This window comes from Myotis yumanensis, unplaced genomic scaffold (genome assembly GCF_028538775.1).
Source record: "Myotis yumanensis isolate MYYU_CA2020_CCGP unplaced genomic scaffold, mMyoYum1.0.hap1 SCAF_1, whole genome shotgun sequence".
Classification (NCBI taxonomy): Eukaryota; Metazoa; Chordata; class Mammalia; order Chiroptera; family Vespertilionidae; genus Myotis; species Myotis yumanensis.
Genome location: NW_027223752.1, coordinates 163,396,774 through 163,413,596, shown reverse-complemented (window position 1 = coordinate 163,413,596; position 16,823 = coordinate 163,396,774). Strand labels below are relative to the sequence as shown.

General features: G+C 45.7%; 1 protein-coding gene across 1 annotated transcript in view; it reads left to right on the top strand.

The window, feature by feature from the left end:
- The first annotated feature begins 290 nt into the window (after positions 1 to 290).
- ASB13 (ankyrin repeat and SOCS box containing 13) overlaps positions 291 to 16,823 on the top strand; it is a 40,018-nt gene continuing 23,485 nt past the window's right edge. Inside the window, exon 1 of the mRNA XM_070391380.1 lies at positions 291 to 426. Within this exon, the coding sequence (XP_070247481.1) occupies positions 384 to 426 (43 nt within the window). The 5' untranslated portion in view covers positions 291 to 383. The remainder of the gene's footprint in view (positions 427 to 16,823) is intronic.

Sequence of the window (16,823 nt, the reverse complement as noted above, 5' to 3'; positions counted from 1 at the left end):
TGGAATTTATGACTTCCTGTCAAAAGACGAAAGAAACAGGGAGTATGTCAGCTCCGGCAGGAAGTTCATTTTTAAAGCATGGAGGAACGCTGGAGATTTGCAACGCAAAGCACGGTAGTGCGTTTTAGCAGCTGGTCACGTTTTGCTCTTGGACACATATTTTGCACACGGGCATATGTTTTGCCCAGCTGAGCGAGGCGGCAGCGACGGTGCAGTTGGACCCAGGTGACCACGACGTGGCGCTGGCCCCGGGTCCCGCGAGGCGCGCCCGCACGACCAGGGAACTACAACTCCCGACGCTCACGGCCATCTCCGCAGGAGGCCCTTGTCCCCAGCGCAGAGTCACCCGGATACGGAGCTGGGGGTGCGTGACAGCCAGCGGCATGGAGTCCCGGACTGCAGACGGTTGCTTCCTGGGCGACGTGGGTGCGTGCGGGGCGCCGCGGGTGCTGCGGGCGCGGGGCTCGGGCACCCCGGAGCTGGGGGGTTGGAGCTGGGGGATTGGCAAAAGACCGAGGACCGCCGGAGCCGGCTCTTGGCTCTCGGGGACTGTTGAGGTGCATCAGATGACACTGGCTTTGTGATCGATGATGCGCCCTCTGAATGTGTCTTCTGGGGCGGTTTGATGAGCCCTGTTTGGAGGGTCGTGTCCTTAAAGGAGCGGGGTCCGGGGATCCCATGCTTTCAGACGTGATTTCTGTGCCCCACCCCTTGTCTCCCCGCCGCCCCCCCCCCCCCCCGCCCCCGCCCCAGCGCGTCCCAGGGCTGGTCATCATCGTGACGCAACAACAGTGGGACTTCTGAACTGCAGACTCACCACTAGAGCTCTGGCAACCTTGAGGATACCCAGCGGGATGGGGTGGGGTGGGGGTGGGGGGTAAGGGTGGGAGGGTGGGTAGTCATTGCCAAGTCCGAGGAGAAACTAGGAAATGGCCATGATGGACCAAGGGTAGGGCAGCCCTGGTGGGAGCTGGAACATCTTCCAGGAGCTGCAGAGAAGGCAGTGCGCTGTGTCCTTAGCATCTCCCACACACACCCTGGGTGACAGAAGGAATCAGCTCCAGAGGGAGGATGTGACCTTGAGATGTTGTCACACTGTAAAAAATGAAATCTCGGTTCTTCACTGATTCTTCTTTACCATTTGGGCTACCCAAGAATGAAATAGAGTTGAGGGCAAAGGACATTCTTTCTGGGAGCAAACTTTCCTGCCTCTGAAGTTAAGACTATGGCAGTGGGTGCTCTTCCAGCTTCCCCAGTGAGGCCTGCCCTCCTGCACCTTCTTGGGCCATGCGGGCCAGCTCTAGGATTCTTCACATCACCTTCTTTCTGCCTCCATCCCAGAATCACTGTGAAATGTCATGATTGGCTTAAAGTGAAGGAAATAAAAGTAAAATCACTTTTGGGGGGGGGGGGGGACGATGGCAAATAAAATGAACAGTGAAAGCCTGGAAAGAAAACAAGATCTGAAGTATTTCTACACTGGTAAAAACAGTAGTGGGAGTAAAAGTGAGAAGTCTTGAAGGTAAATTTAGCTTAAGAGGAATTGTGGTCATAGCAAGGCAAATATATTTCAATTGATTTTTGCAAAAGAGCCATCTGCAACATGATCAAAAGCATTTACTAAACATTTATTTTTACGTGGCATTCCACCCCAGACAGACACAAGACTTTGAGCCTGCCAATGTGGTCTATATTTGATTGGATCAGTTAAATAAGCAATGAACAGCTAATCACTGAAGCTGATTAAATTTTTTATTATTTTTATTCAGGTAAAGCATTCAGTAGCACGATATAACTTCTGAGCAAGTGTTTGTGTGTGTGTGTGTGTTTTGCAGAATTTAAGGAATGTGACTTTAAAAGAAAAGCACACTCTAAACTAATAGATACACAGCTTCTGGAGTTCATGGATATTTTTTATTGTTTTACTATATTTCTCCAAGATATGTCCTGCTGACATTTCTATTCTCAACACTAATGAATAAACTGAATGTGTTCAATCCAAAACAACACTGCTATCCCAGCAGAAGTATAGGCCCATCATAGGGTCGTTTTAACATTCTGATCTCAAATTCTGTATGTGTATAGTGTTACAACCAAAGCATGTAAATTTTCCAGGTGTTTTTTTATTTTATTTTAAAATTGATTTTTAGAGAGCAAGGACAGGAGAGAGAGAGAAAAAAACACACGAACATGAGAGAGCTAAACATCCATCGGCTGTCTCCTGCATGCCCCACTCTCCCGACCACTTCCCCCGACCCCACACACACATACTAGGGATCTAGCCGGAAACCCAGACATGTGAACCAGCAAACTTTTAGTGCATGGGACAATGCCCAGCCCACTGAGCCACACCGACCAGGGCAGTTTCCCAGTTTTTAAAATAACACCTTACAGAGGTAAAGATTGTAGAGTCTTACAATATGGTTTTGTCAATAAATACAAAGAATTTAGGACAAGTCACATCCTAAGATGAATCTGGTGTTTATAACATAGCAAATGTAATACAGTGCTATTGACCCAAGATAAGTGTCTATTTGCAAAATTGTAAAGATTCCTGTACTCAGCATTTGTCCTCAAGAGCTTTTGACAGAACTTAATCAGTGTAATCTGATAGAATCAGATAGAAAGAAGGGAGGAGGAAAATGTTTTTCTTTTCCTGTTTCTACCTTCCTAAAGATTTAAACAGCACCAATTGCAGTCTGAAACAGTGTACTGAAGCAAAGGTTGAAAAGTAAGTTCTTGGAGATACACAAATAACTAGCAGTCTTTTAAGGAGCAGTCTTTTAAGGAAATTTGCCTTGGCAAATTTCATTGCATGGTTCCAGAGAACAGAAATATAGGGGAAGAGGGCTCTAAAGCTATGTTTCATTCCGTGTATAGAAGCCCCTACAGTGCCAGAAATGGTGGCCTGCCAGGGATAGGGAGGGATGTCAAGGGATCACTGAATATCACAGATGTAGTGATATGAAGGATCCTATCACTGGTGCTTAATTCCCAGTTCACTGGTGCTTAAGTATGAGCACTACTGGTTAAAGGTATGGGGAGGTCAGTGTTTTCTATACAAATAATTTGAATTCTCTGAATTGCCTTTCATGGTCAATGTAAGTATGAATGGAGATTAGGCCACTTGTAGGCAAAAGCTGAGAAAACACTAAGTTCATTCTCTGAGATCTGCCTTGTTCCCTAGCATTTTAATATACCTACCATTTAAAATGGCCTCTTCCACCTGCTGAGGCTAATGGATGTTCAGAAAGTAGATTAGAGTGAGTGCATCTGTTTCAACATGATTGCTATCAAAGTGGCATAAATATATATATATATATATTGCCTGGTGCACAAAATTTGTGCACTCAGTGGGAGGCGTCCCTCAGGCAGACCGGGAGCCCTCAGGGGATATCTGACTGACAGCTTAGGCCCAATCACCTTGGGGAGTGGGTCAAGGCCAGCATTTGGATATCCTTAGTGTTGCTGTGGAGGTGGGAGAGGCTCCCGCCACCACTGCTGCTCTAGCCAGCCATAAGCTTGGCTTCTGGCTGAGTGGCGCTCCCCCTGTGGGAGCACACTGACCACCAGGGGGCAACTCCTGCATTGAGAATCTGCCCCCTGGTGGTCAGTGCGCATCATAGCGACCGGTTGTTCCACCATTTGGTTGATTTGCATATTAGCCTTTTATTATATAGAATATTTCAGAGAAGAAGGGAGAGAGAGAAATATCAGTGATGAGAGAGAATCATTGATTGGCTGCCTCCTTCATGCCCCCCACCAGAGATCGAGTCTGCAACCTGGGCAAGTGCCCTGATTGGGAATTGAACCATGACTTCCTGGTTCATAGGTCGATCTCAACCACTGAGCTACACCAGCCTGGCTAAAGAAGTATATTTTTAACACACACACAGAAAAATGCATCCTGCTGTAAGATAACATGGAATTCTGTGGGTTGGGTAGTTTGGGATCTCATTCAAAGGTATTTACAGCAAGTCAAATACCAAAAGGGCCCTTTTATTAGGAGTTTTCTGCTATGTGAGACAAATTTCATTGCATGGTTCCAGAGAACAGAAATATAGGGGAAGAGGGCTCTAAAGCTATGTTTCATTCCGTGTATAGAAGCCCCTACAGTGCCAGAAATGGTGGCCTGCCAGGGATAGGGAGGGATGTCAGGGGATCACTGAATATCACAGATGTAGCGATATGAAGGATCACTCAGAACCCACTGGAAAAGAGAACAGGAAGAACTTGTTCAAGGACACAAACCTGAAGTTACCTGAGCTTTTTGTATGTATTAACATGTAAAAAAACCCCAGTGAAATCCATTAGATGTTTGTGAGTTATCAAGCTTTGAGAATTTGACTTTGATGGGTTGGAAAAGTATAGCCAGAAATGAGTATGTCCTGTTTGGGTTAGAGTATATTTAATATGTTTATTAGGGGCCAGAGCCAAGAATTTAACTTTTTTTTAAGGAGCCAGAGCCAAGAATATTAGAGGTGCTGAATGACCTTAAATGGTTTTTGGTTTTGCATTGGGACAGGAAATATATGCCATGTCCAGATGGACCAGTTCCTAGATATGGGACACCCACAAACACACACCCACAAACCTGATGTGGTTTGAGGAGCAGGGATTCCTATGCTGTGTGATCTTAAGCAAGCCTTTTGCTCTGTTTTCTAAAATGCGTTAAATGAGAAATTACAAAGAATTTCTTATTAGTATTTAAAATATAATATTTTATAGATATACTGTACATGGTTTTAAAAAATTAAACGGAACCACAAGATTTACCAGGAAACATTTCTGTCTTCTTCCAACTCCTCCTTGATTCCCACTACCTAGAAGCAACTACTTCAACTCTTTCAGCTGTTTATCTGGTTTACCTCCATTTGTCTAACTAATATGCTCAAAATTCAATTTCCCGACTTTCAAACTTGACTCTCCCAGCAGACATCCTGTTAGGGAAAATGAAGCCCTCACTCACTTGGTGCTCCTCCACTTCCATATGCTTCCCTCCAGGATCCTGTAATATAATTACTTTTTAAAAAACTCATTATCTGGGGTTCACTTTATGACTATGAATATTGCCCACAGCTGCACTCTTTGCTATCCTAGGATTACATTTCTTTCTTTGTATAACTTTTTGCGTTTCTTAGAGGTAATGACTGTTCTATTTGTTTAGTTTTCTATATACACAATTACTAATTCATCCTCAGACTGTCTCTTGGTCTGCTCAGGCACCTCGGTCCGCTGTCTTTCTTGTCTCATGGATGACGGGGGATATAACCTCTACAGCTTGCCGCTTCGTGCTCCATCCGTGCAGGGTGCTCCTGAGACTGCTGCCCACCTGTCATCTTGGAGCCTGCCTTGACCAACCCCTGGGAATTTACATCACTTCTCTTCCACATTGAACCCTAGGTCCCATATCTCTCTCTCTCTTGATATAACTCCCTCATTTCGATGGAACACATCTCCAAGGAATGTGTCCAGAAAGAGTGACGAGGAGGCAACTTATTTGAAATCTTGCTTGTTGTTCCCAAATGTCTTGATTCTATTTCCACACTTCATTGGCAGCCTGGCTCGCTTTGGAATTCTGGGCTGGAAATCCTTTTCTCAGATTTTTTTTTTTTTTTCCAGAGAGGAAGTTAGAGGGATAGAGAGTTAGAAACATCAATGAGAGAGAAACATTGATCAGCTGCCTCCTGCACATCTCCTACTGGACTTGACTGGAATCGAACCTGGGACCCTTCAGTCTGTAGGCCGACACTCTATCCACTGAGCCAAACCAGTCAGGGCCCTTTTTTCAGAATTTTGAAGACACTGCTCCTGCCTCGAGTTTTCAGAACTGCTTTAAGAGATCAGATGCCATTCTGACTCCTGGTTCTTTATTTTATTTTATTTATTTCCTTTTTATTGAATTTATTAGGGTGACACTGGTCAACAAAATTATACAGGTTTCAGGTGCACAGTTCTACAACACATCATCTGTACACTAATGTGTGTTCACCATCCCAAGGCAAGTCTCTATTCATCACCATTTATCCCTATACTGTCTTCTATCTCCTTCCTCTCTTCCCCCAGCAACCTCATTTTTTTTAAAAAAAATATATTTTATTGATCTTTTACAGAGAGGAAGGGAGAGGGTCAGAGAGTTAGAAACATCGATCAGCTGCCTCTTGCACACCCCCTCCTGGGGATGTGCCCGCAACCACGGTACATGCCCTTGACCGGAATCGAACCTGGGACCCTTCAGTCCGCAGGCCGACTCTCTATCCACTGAGCCAAGCCGGTTAGGGTAGCATCCTCATTCTTTAAATGGGATTTTTCCCTCTCTAGAAACTTTTAGGGTTTTTCCTTATCCTTGCAGTACTGAAATTATTTGGCAGTGTGGCTTGGTGTGGGCCCTCTTTACTATATATTAGTATATCACTCAGGCTTCTCACTGGACCCTTCCCATCCAGAAATCATCCCTTTCAATTCAGGGACTTTTTAGTGTAATATCTTTGAGGGTTCTCTTTTTGGCACCCCTGTTAATTGGGCTTTAGACTTCCTGAATGGATCCTTTGTTTTTCTAACTATTTTTTCTTACTGTTTCTATCTCCTCCTCCCTGTTTTGTCCTACTATCTCCCAGATTTTCTGAACTTCATTTTCCAATTCTTAGTGGATTTGTTTTTAATTTTAACTATCATATTTTTTATTGTCAAAAGGTCTTATTCCCTGAATTTTCTTTTAAAATGCTTTTTGCTGTTGTTTCATATTTTCTTTCCTGTCTTCTGAGGTTTCAAAATAGTTTTTTAGATGTTTTTACCTACATTGAACTGGTTTCTTCTGAATTCTTTATTTTTTGTTCGTTCTGATCTCTTTTCTTTTCATATAAAGCTTGGCTGTGCATTTGCAAGAGGCACCACAGAGAATGTTGGGAGGTAGGCTTATTGATTTGATTTCATGCAGGGAGTTTGGGCAGGGACCTGTTTCTCTCAGTGAACTGGAAGCTCTCTGTACACTTCAGTGTCATCATCTGTGGGTATTCCTCCTGCTCCCCCCTCCCAAGCCACCTGGGTATTTTCTCATGGGTGGAGAGTTATTTAGAGCCTGAAGCTTGTCCTAAAACTGGCCTTTAAATAAGACTTGTAAACACACAAACTAAGAAGCCTATTTAGGGCAAATGGAGGTATTCGAAGATACCACACGTAGTGTGAGTTACAAACCCTTACTGAGTACTTTTCTGGGAAAATTGTTGCACGTCATTCTCTTATTTTCTCTATTTAAGGACACTGTGAAATATGATCTCCAATGATAAGAAACTGACACTTAGATGATTTCAAATGAGAAACTTCCCAAAGTCCCTAGGATAGAGTGGGGAAGGTGGAGGATGACCGCTCAGTGGTTAGGATGTAAAGCCCTCACCCTCTGTGCTCTGTGGTTAAGGGAGGAGGAACCAGGGAGGGGATGAGCATTGGAGATGAGCGGCTCTAATTGTGTTCAGGGAGAGCTGCCTGCAGAAAGACTGTGCTGGTCACTAAGAGGCCGCCTCCTCTTAATACCTCTTCCTTTTTTCCTGGCTGCCTTTCTGTTTTTAGCAATCTAGTTTCCTTTCTTTTCTCTTTCTCTTTTGCTTTCAGTTATTCTCTTTCACTTTCTTTTTTTCTCACTTACCGAGTTCTGACTGTTTTGTCCCTATAGGAAGATAGCGTTTTCTATTTAATTTTTACCTAATTTAACATATCTTAAAACCACACTGTAGGCTGTTTGACTCCATGTTTACTGACAAACAATATTTTGGGTATTCATAATTAAGACATTGAAAAAGAACTTGCTGAAAAATCTCTTAAAAAGCAACAGAAAATTTAGCCCCATTTCCTAAGTAAGCGTTTCTACATATAAAAATAAAGATTTCTGTTTTCCCTTGAAAATCAAGGTGACTGCTAATTCCCAGTTCACTAAAAGTTTAATTCAGACTGCACTATTCAAAATTGGTGGCCGTGATAAGCATCATTAAGCAAGCACCCACTTTGTGTAAGGCTTTTCACATATACTAGTGACCCAGCACGCGAAATCATGCAAGACCCTGACCCTCGGGAAATTGCGAGAGACCCGGGACCCAGAGTCAAATCCCCGCCCACCTGCTCGTGCCTTGCTATACATGCAGCACTGCTCACCTGCTTGCACCTCGCCACACACACAGCCTCCTGGTGATCAGTCTTTGGTCGTTACGGCATTAGAGCCACTGGGTTTTTATAATATAGATTGTGTCGTTGGTTCTTATAGCATCTTGCAGAGTAGATATTGTCATCCTTAGACGCTGGACTCTTTGTCCTTATAGGTTTATGACCCTTTTCTTTTTTTTACTCCTTTACCATCAGAGGGATGGGTATACTTTGCCATGTTTTTCTGGAAGTGTTGATTGTAAAGGATTTCTAAGGCCCTTTCAGTTCTTAAATTCACTGGTAGCTTTTACACACAGCTCCTTGTCCTTTGGGGACCTTGTGGGATGAGTCACTGGGGACCTCTGACTTTCCCCTGAGACCTGAAGTTTAGTCCAGGGAGCAGGCCTCAGAAAAGCAACCGTACTATGACTTTAGTGTTCGTTCTTGGCTGCTACGTCTCCCACTCTGGGCTCCTCTGCAGGAATGGCCTGCCCTCCCTTCTATCTAGCTCTGCCACCATTTCAAGAATGTTTACTGGGTATTTGGGAGAAGGGCGTATGCCAGAGCTGGCAGATTATTTTCCATCTGTAGCTGTGGCAGAGAAGGACCTTTCTGCAGCAAGGACCCAGGCTGCCCTAATGATGTACTTGAAACAAAATTCCTGGCCCAAGCAACATCTAAAGGTGCATGGTGGATGTTGACCCCAACTAAACCCAGTGTGTTGGATCAGTTTTGTAGTAAAGGTATTCTCTGAGGCATTTGGAAAACAGTCTGTTAGAGCAGGGCTGCTGTCCATGGAGAGGCCAGCCCAGCTGGGGGAGGAAAGGCCTGGAGCAGGGCCAGGCTCACAGAAGGACTAGAAAAGACAGTGTGGCTTGGGTTCTGGTCTCTGGAGAATTTAGTGGAGCCAATGAATGCTCTGATCTACCTGGGCAGGGGGCCTGCCAGGCCATGTATATCATAGACACAGGCTACCTGGGAGGGCAGGTGGGCCATTGGCTGAAGAGCTGGTGTTTGGACTCAAGGAGCAGGATTCTGGTCTCTGGCTGACTAAGTGGGATGCTGGTACAGTGTCTCTCTGGAAAAAAAAGGGGGGAGGGCAGAAAAAAGGAATACAAACAAGATTCTGATTTGCTGCTTTTCCTGTTGTAAATACTCACACCATGGCTGACTTTGAGCCCCTAACAGTTTCTGGCTGGTGAAATTCTTGGATATTTAACAGTTGGCTGTGTAAGCTGGTAGGAGCTGGTAGGAATGCAGGCTGCAGTGTCAGAGGGCCCAGGAACTGTGCAGGTAAACTCATTATGGAACAAGGCTCATTATGGAACAAGGACAGATGGAAGGGCTGGGACCCAAGACCCAACAGGACTAGCAAAAGTAGTCATGATGATGATGCCATCATAGTCATAGTGTCTGTCATTTACCGAGTGTTTATAATTGGCTGGGAACTGTGAAAAATAGCATCCCTTCAGTTTTCACAGCCACCCTATGGGGTAGTCAAAAATATGTACATTTTATAAGGGAGAAAACAGGCTCTGAGAGGGTAAGTAACTTGCACAAGGTCTCAGAGATTACTGTAAGTGACAGAGTCAGGTGTTGGGTGATTCCTGAGGCTCCTCGTCACCATATAGGTTCTCCCTCAGGGCAGCTGATGCAGAACCACTTGAAGAACTCAACTGGGGCTTTTTGATTCCCAAAGGATAGACTTGGGCCTGGGGCCTTCAGATGTGAGGTGTCAGGGGCCCAGATAAGGCACAGAGGGTGTTGGAGCTGGGAGCCAGAAAGGTGCACATCTGGTGCACAGGCTGAATTAATTAGGTCATTCTGGGGGGTAGAGAGGTAGCAAAAGTGTTTCCAAGCACTGATCATTCCTCCTTACATAACCCTGACTGCCGGTGAAACTCTCTAGTTTTCAAGAGGAAGGCCTTCATTTAGCCCTTCATGAGCTTGGGCTTGCTAGCAGCTGGTCGACCTGAGGAATGACAGGTGTCACTATGACCTCCAACCAAAGCCCAGGCAAGAGGCAGGAATAAGCTGGATGCAGCTACCAGCCTGGAGCACAAGTGCCCAGATGCTCTTCCAGGACTGTGACCTTGGCTCTTGTTACAACAGACTCCTATGTAATTGATGCTCTGGCGCCTGGCTCAGTGCCAGGAGCTGGGCAGGCCTGTGAAGGGCAGGGAAGGTGGTTATACTTTGGCAGGTGGGAGGTGGAGGGAGGGCAGACACAACTGCAGGGGGAAGGCATTGTCTGGCAAGTCAAACCTGCTCTGGAGAGTATTTACTCATCCCATACCTGTGTGTCAGGTGCCCTGCTGGAACCAGAGGGTGGGCTTGTCCTATCCTAGAGATGCTTGAGGAGGGAGGGGAGAGGAGTGCAAATGAGATGCAGTTGTGAGGGTGTGCACGGCTAATGGTACAGAGATGGAATAAAGAAGGGAGTGGGTGGGTGGGCTGCACGCTGAAAGGCTTCTGAAGGAACAGACGTTCCACTGGGTCTTACTGGGTGAGGAGGATTTACTCACTCAGGCAGAAGCTGTGGTATGGGAAGCTAGGGAGTGCATTTCCATAGGGAGGCAGGGACAGCAAACACAAAGGCACAAGGCCTGACCCTCTGTGAGCTATGTGAAGTTCATTATAATTAGAGACAATTGTGTGTGTGTGGGGGGGGGGGGGGGGGGGGAGCAGGTGATGGGAGGGACAAAGGTGGTAGTGGGGAGGGGAGAAAGACTAAGAAAACAGGTCAAGACTCCATCCTGGAGGGCCTGTGTGCCTGGCTTGTAAAGGAGTGTGGATTTTATCTTGAAAGAAGGGGCAATTGAAGGGTCCTGAGGAGGCCCCACACGATCCACTTATGATTTAGCTGCATCAGAGGGAGGGGGTGAGGGGAGGGGCCCAGGGGAGGTATGGGAAGACTGGAAGCCGGTGTGATGGGACTGAGGGATGGTGATGGGAAGAGGGAAGCTAGGAAACCAATTAAGTGGCAGGGCTGGGATTTAGGGGAATGCTCATCCCTGAGGGAACTTGCCAGAACAGGAGTTCTCAGGTTTCTAGGGTGGCCCCTCTCCCAGGGGGATGGGGCATCATGTCACAACTGGGGTTCAGGCACAGGGCTGGAAACAAAGCCTGAGGTCAGGCCTGGCAGTGGCCTAATGTGTAGTGTTTTCTCGTGCTCTCCCCACTGAAGGCAAGCAGATGCATCTCTTTGCTTATGGTTAATAGGTCCCCGCCTTTTCATGGGGGAAAGCCGAGCTTTCCCTGGAGGGAGGGCCAGCGCTCAGTCACACTGCTTCGTGGGGCACCATGCAGCCCCACATTCTTTATGTGCAGGTGGTTCTCCCCTCCCCTTGCTTCTCAGCCCTTCCTAGAGGCTGTTGAAGTCACATTCTTCCCCTCATCCCTCCCCCCCCATAACTGTCCCCTGTTGATGACAGCCTGTGGTTGGTACCAGCTGCAGGTGACAAACTCCCCATCCTCAGGGACTCCACCATCTTTTTGTTACTTTAAAAAAAATACAATTTTTAAAGTTTTAATTGTGGTTTAAAAAAACCACACAGAAATTGTTAAGATGCTATAGTTTAAGTGTACAGTTTAGTAATGTTAACTATGTGCACATCGTTGAGCAACCGATATCCAGATCTTTTTCTTCTTGCAACAGTGAAACTCTGCACCTGTGAAACTGCCTTACTCCCCTCCCCTTGGCAACCACCATTCTACTTTCTGTCTTATGAATTCAATGACTCTTATAAGCGGAATCATATAAGTATTTGCTTTTTTATGACTTTTTAAATTTAATTTAAATTTATAAAAATATTTTTATATTTATTTCAGAGAGGAAAGAAGATGGAGAGAGAGATAGAAACATCAATGATGAGAGAGAACCATTGATTGGTTGCCTCCTGCACACCCCCCACCAGGGATCGAGCCCACAACCCAGGCATGTACCCTGATGGGGAATTGAATTCTGACCTCCTGGTTCATAGGTCAACGCTCAACCACTGAACCATGCTGGCCAGGCTTTTTGTGATTTTCAAAAAATTTTATTTTTAATATGTTTTTATTGAAGAAGGGAGACGGATAGAGAGATAGAAACATTGGTGAGAGAGAAACATCATTGATCAACCATCTCCTGCACAACCCCTACTGGGAATCGAGTTCACATCTTGGGCATGTTCCTTGATCAGGAATTGAACCCATGGCCTCCTGGTTCATGGGTCAATGTTCAACCACCAAGCCAGACAAGCCAGGCTCTTTGTGACTTTTTAAATATCACTTGGAATAATGTCCTCAAGTTTCATTAATGTACCATGTGTCAGAATTTTCCTCCTTTTTAAAAGGCTGAGTAATATTCCATTGTATGGATAAACCATATTTCTTTATCCATTCATCTATCCATGGCCACTTGGGTTGCTTCCACTTCTTGGCTATTGTGAATAATTCTGCAGTGAACATGGGGGTGCAGATATCTCTTCAATATCCTGCTTTTGGTTCATTTAGATATATACCTAGAAGTGGGATTCCTGGGTCATATGGTAAAATCTTTAATTTTCTGAGGAACCAGAATACTCTTTTCCATAGTGGCGGTACCATCTTATATTCCTCACCAACATTTATTTTCTGGTTCTTTTCGTTTGTTTGTTTGTTTTAATAGTGGACATCTTAATGGATGTGAGGTGATATCTCATTGTGGTATTGATTTACATTTCTCTGATGATTAGTGATGTTGAACATCTTTTCATATACTTGCTGGCCATTGTATACCTTCTTTGGAGAAATACCTATTTAAGTCTTTGCCAATTTTTAAATTAGATTATTTATGTTGTTGAGTTACAGGCATTCTTTATATATTCTGGATATTAACCTATTCAGATATATGATTTGAAAATATTTTCTTCCATTCTGTAGGTTGCCTTTCAATCTGTTGATCGTGCCCTTTGATGTGCACAAGTTTCTTTTCTCTGCTTTGTTATCGCACCTCCTGCTTCTGATCTCTGCCCTCCATCACTGCTGCTGGTTACCAGTAAGTTGCATTTCCTCTATAGACTAATCATAAAGAAAGAAAATTCAATTTTTTTTAAAAAAAATTATGTCCAGACTTTATAGTTTCTTTTAGTAATTCCATTCATTCATTCATTCATTCAGTTCATTCAACAAGCGGGTGGATATAAGCATCTCTGTTAAGCTATATTCTGTGACAGATGCTGTGAATGCAAAGCCAACAAGTGATGTTTGTCATAGACTCACTGCAGCCCTTCTCCTCCGTGATGCTTTCCTGACTGGCTCTGGATGCTTGGGTGGTCCTGCTTCCAACTTCCTTTAACTTGAAATGTTCCTCCAGTGTTGCAGTCATCATGCTTTGAATTATTTGTACACCTCCCTTGCCCATGACAGTAAACTGCTTTTTGTCACATCTTATTCATCTTTGTACACGACAGTGGAAGTTGCTACATCTCTTTAGGTAACTGCTGGATGGATGCATGTGTGAGCCATGCCAGGCTGCCCACCACTTAACCACAGGTCTCCCCAGTGCCCAGCCTTTCTGAGCAGCACCTCCCTTTCTGCTGCAAGACCCAGGGCCTCAACTTGCTCTCTTCATTTTAGGGTTGCAATTGCTCATTCTGCCGTTGGAACATTGCTCCCCTTAGATTCTCTTTAAAGTGATCCATAGCCACTTTTCGTTACTTCCCAAGACAGGCCTGCAGGTGACTGTCAATTACCTGGGAAATATGCTGGGGCCCTTTCTTGAGATGGTAAGTAGAAAGTACCATAAGCCTGGCTTATATATTTTTGTGGAAATTAAATATTCCGCCATATTTCAGCTCTTTCTTTGTTTCTCCCATCCCCTATTATTGAGTCCTCATTTCATGGGGTTACATAGGCTCTCTGGCTAAAGGGAAAAGTAGATAGGTACAATTAATTGTGGGGGGGGGGGGGGTAAAATACTACAGATCAATAGTATTTATTGGGGGGGGGGGGAGCTCAAATGGGAAGCTGCTAACCCAAAGTGGACTGAGGTTTCAGGGTGGGCAAGGCCTCCTGGAAAAAAAATAACCATTGGATTTCAGTCAAGAAAGGTGCAAGTAGGTTATCTAGAATGAGTGGGGAGAGGTGGGGGTGGAGGGGTCGGGGAGAAATGAATTAAAGAAGTAGAGCTGGGGAGCAAAGGGGTTCTTTTCAGAGGAAAAAGTATTGTCTAAAGCAGTGGTTCTCAAAGTGTAGTCCCCAGACCAGCTGCATTGGCATCATCTGGGAGCTTGTCGGAAATTCAGGTTCTCAGGTTCCATCTGAGACCTACTTACTCAAAAACTCTGGGGGTGGGCTTAGTCTTCTAGGTGATGCTGGTGCTTAAGTATGAGCACTACTGGTTAAAGGTATGAGGAGGTCAGAGTGCTGTGTTCTGTGTACCTCATTCTCTAGAGCTGAAGGTAGGTGTTGGGTAGGGAGTGATGAGAAGAGGCAAACTATTGCATAAAAAAGAGGGATCGGAGTAGTGCCATGCTAGTTGAACATGTATTTTATGAGATTAGAATGCAAAAATAAATAATTGTAGTTTTAGGTGATTGAAAATGAAAACACAACACACCAAAACTAAACAGATGGAGCTCAAGCAGTACTTAGCGGAAATTTATAGTAGTAAACACCTGTATTAAAAAAGAAAGATCTCAAATCAATGACCTAACTTTCCATCTTAAGACATTGGAAGAAGAGAAAACTAAACTTAAAGCAAACACAAGGAAAGAAATAAAGATTAGAGAGGAAATTAATGAAATAGAGACCAGAAAACAATATAGAGAATCCACAAAACCAAAAAGTTGGTTCTTTGAAAAGATCAACAAAATTGACAAACCTAACTAAACTGATCAAGAAAAAAAGGAGAAAAGACTCGAATTACCAAAATTAGAAATGAAAGAGGGACAGTACTGTGGACCTTACAGAAACAAAAGGATCATAAGGGAATACTATGAACAGTGGCAGATTAGTCAGCTCAGGCTGCCATAGCAAAAAAACGACAGATTGGGAGACTTAAACAACAGACACTAATTTCTCACACTCTGGAGGCTGGCAGTCCAAGATTAAGGTGCTAGCAGGGTTGGTTTCTCTTGAGGCCTCTCTCCTTGGCTTGCAGATAGTCATCTTCTGTCTATGCCCCTACAAGGTTTTCCTCTATTCATGGACATCCTTAGTGACTCTCTGTGTGTTTTAATTTCATCTTTTTATAAAGGCTCCAGTCAGGTTGATTAGGACCCATCCCAATCGTCTCACTTTAACTTAATCACTTCTATAAAGGCCCTATCTCTAGATATAGTCATACTAGAGGCCCGGTGCACAAAAATTTGTGCACTCGGGGGGAGGGGGGACCCTCAGCCCGGCCTGTGCCCTCTCGCAGTCTGGGACCCCTCGGGAGATAACGACCTGCTGGCTTAGGCCTGCTCCCGGGTGGCAGAGGGCAGGCCCAATCCCTAGGTGCAGCCCCTGGTCGGGCTCAGAGCAGGGCTGATTAGGGGTATGGGGCACCGCCCCCTGTCATGCACAGAGCAGGGCAGATCGAGAGGTTGCGATGCCACCCTCAGTCACGCTCAGGGTAGGGCCGATTGGGGGGTTGGGGCACCGCCCCCTGTCACACTCAAGGCAGGGTCGATGGGGAGGTTGCGGCGCCACCCCCTGTCATGCACAGAGCAGGGCCCATCAGGGGGTTGGGGAGCTCACCCCTGTCACGCACAGAGCAGGGCCGATCAGGGGGTTGGGGAGCTCACCCCCCCATTAGGCACAGAGCAGGGCTGATCAGGGGGTTGGGGCACCGCACCCTGTCACAAACAGAGCAGGGCGGATAGGGAGGTTATGGCCCCGCCCCCTGTCACACACAGAGCCACAGGGCGATCAGGGGGTTTGTGCGCTGCCCCCTGTCATGCTGATCCTGGTGCCGGGAGGCCTCACGGCTCTGCTGATGCAGGTGCTGGGAGGCATATTACCCTTTTACTATATAGGCTAGAGGCCTGGTGCACGGGTGGGGGCTGGCTGGTTTGCCCTGAAGGGTGTCCTGGATCAGGGTGGGGGTCCCCACTGGGGTGCCTGGCCAACCTGGATGAGGGGATGATGGCTGTTTGCATTTGGTCACTCACCCTTCAGGGTGGGGGTCCCCACTGGGGTGCCTGGCCAGTCTGGGTGAGGGGCTGAGGGCTGTTTTCTGGCTGCTGGGTGACTGAAGCTCCCAACCGCTCCTTTTTTTCTTTTTTTTTCTTTTTTATTCTGGGCCAACTTTAGCTCTGAGGCGTGGCTCCAGCTCTTAGGCCTCAGCTGCTGAAAGCAGGTATCTGGTTTGTTTGGGTTCTATAATCGAAACACTGTTTCAACTCCAGCTCTGAGATCCTGGCTGGCTGAAAGCAGGTTTCTGGGGTTTTGTTTGGCTTCTATATTTGTAACAATGTTTCAAACTGCAAGCTCAGAGGCCGGCAAGTCAGGCGGGGAACGTTGGAGTCCTCCGTCACTGAAGCAAGCAAGCCTCCTGTTTGCTTCAAGCTGCCTGGCTGCCGGCCGCCATCTTGGCTGGCAGTTAATTTGCATATCACCCTGATTAGCCAATGGGAAGGGTAGCAGAGTGACACCAATTTGCATGTTTCTCTTTTATTAGTGTAGATGCTGAGGTACTAGAGCTTAGGGCTTCAACATTTGAATTTGGGGGTGGTGAGGGG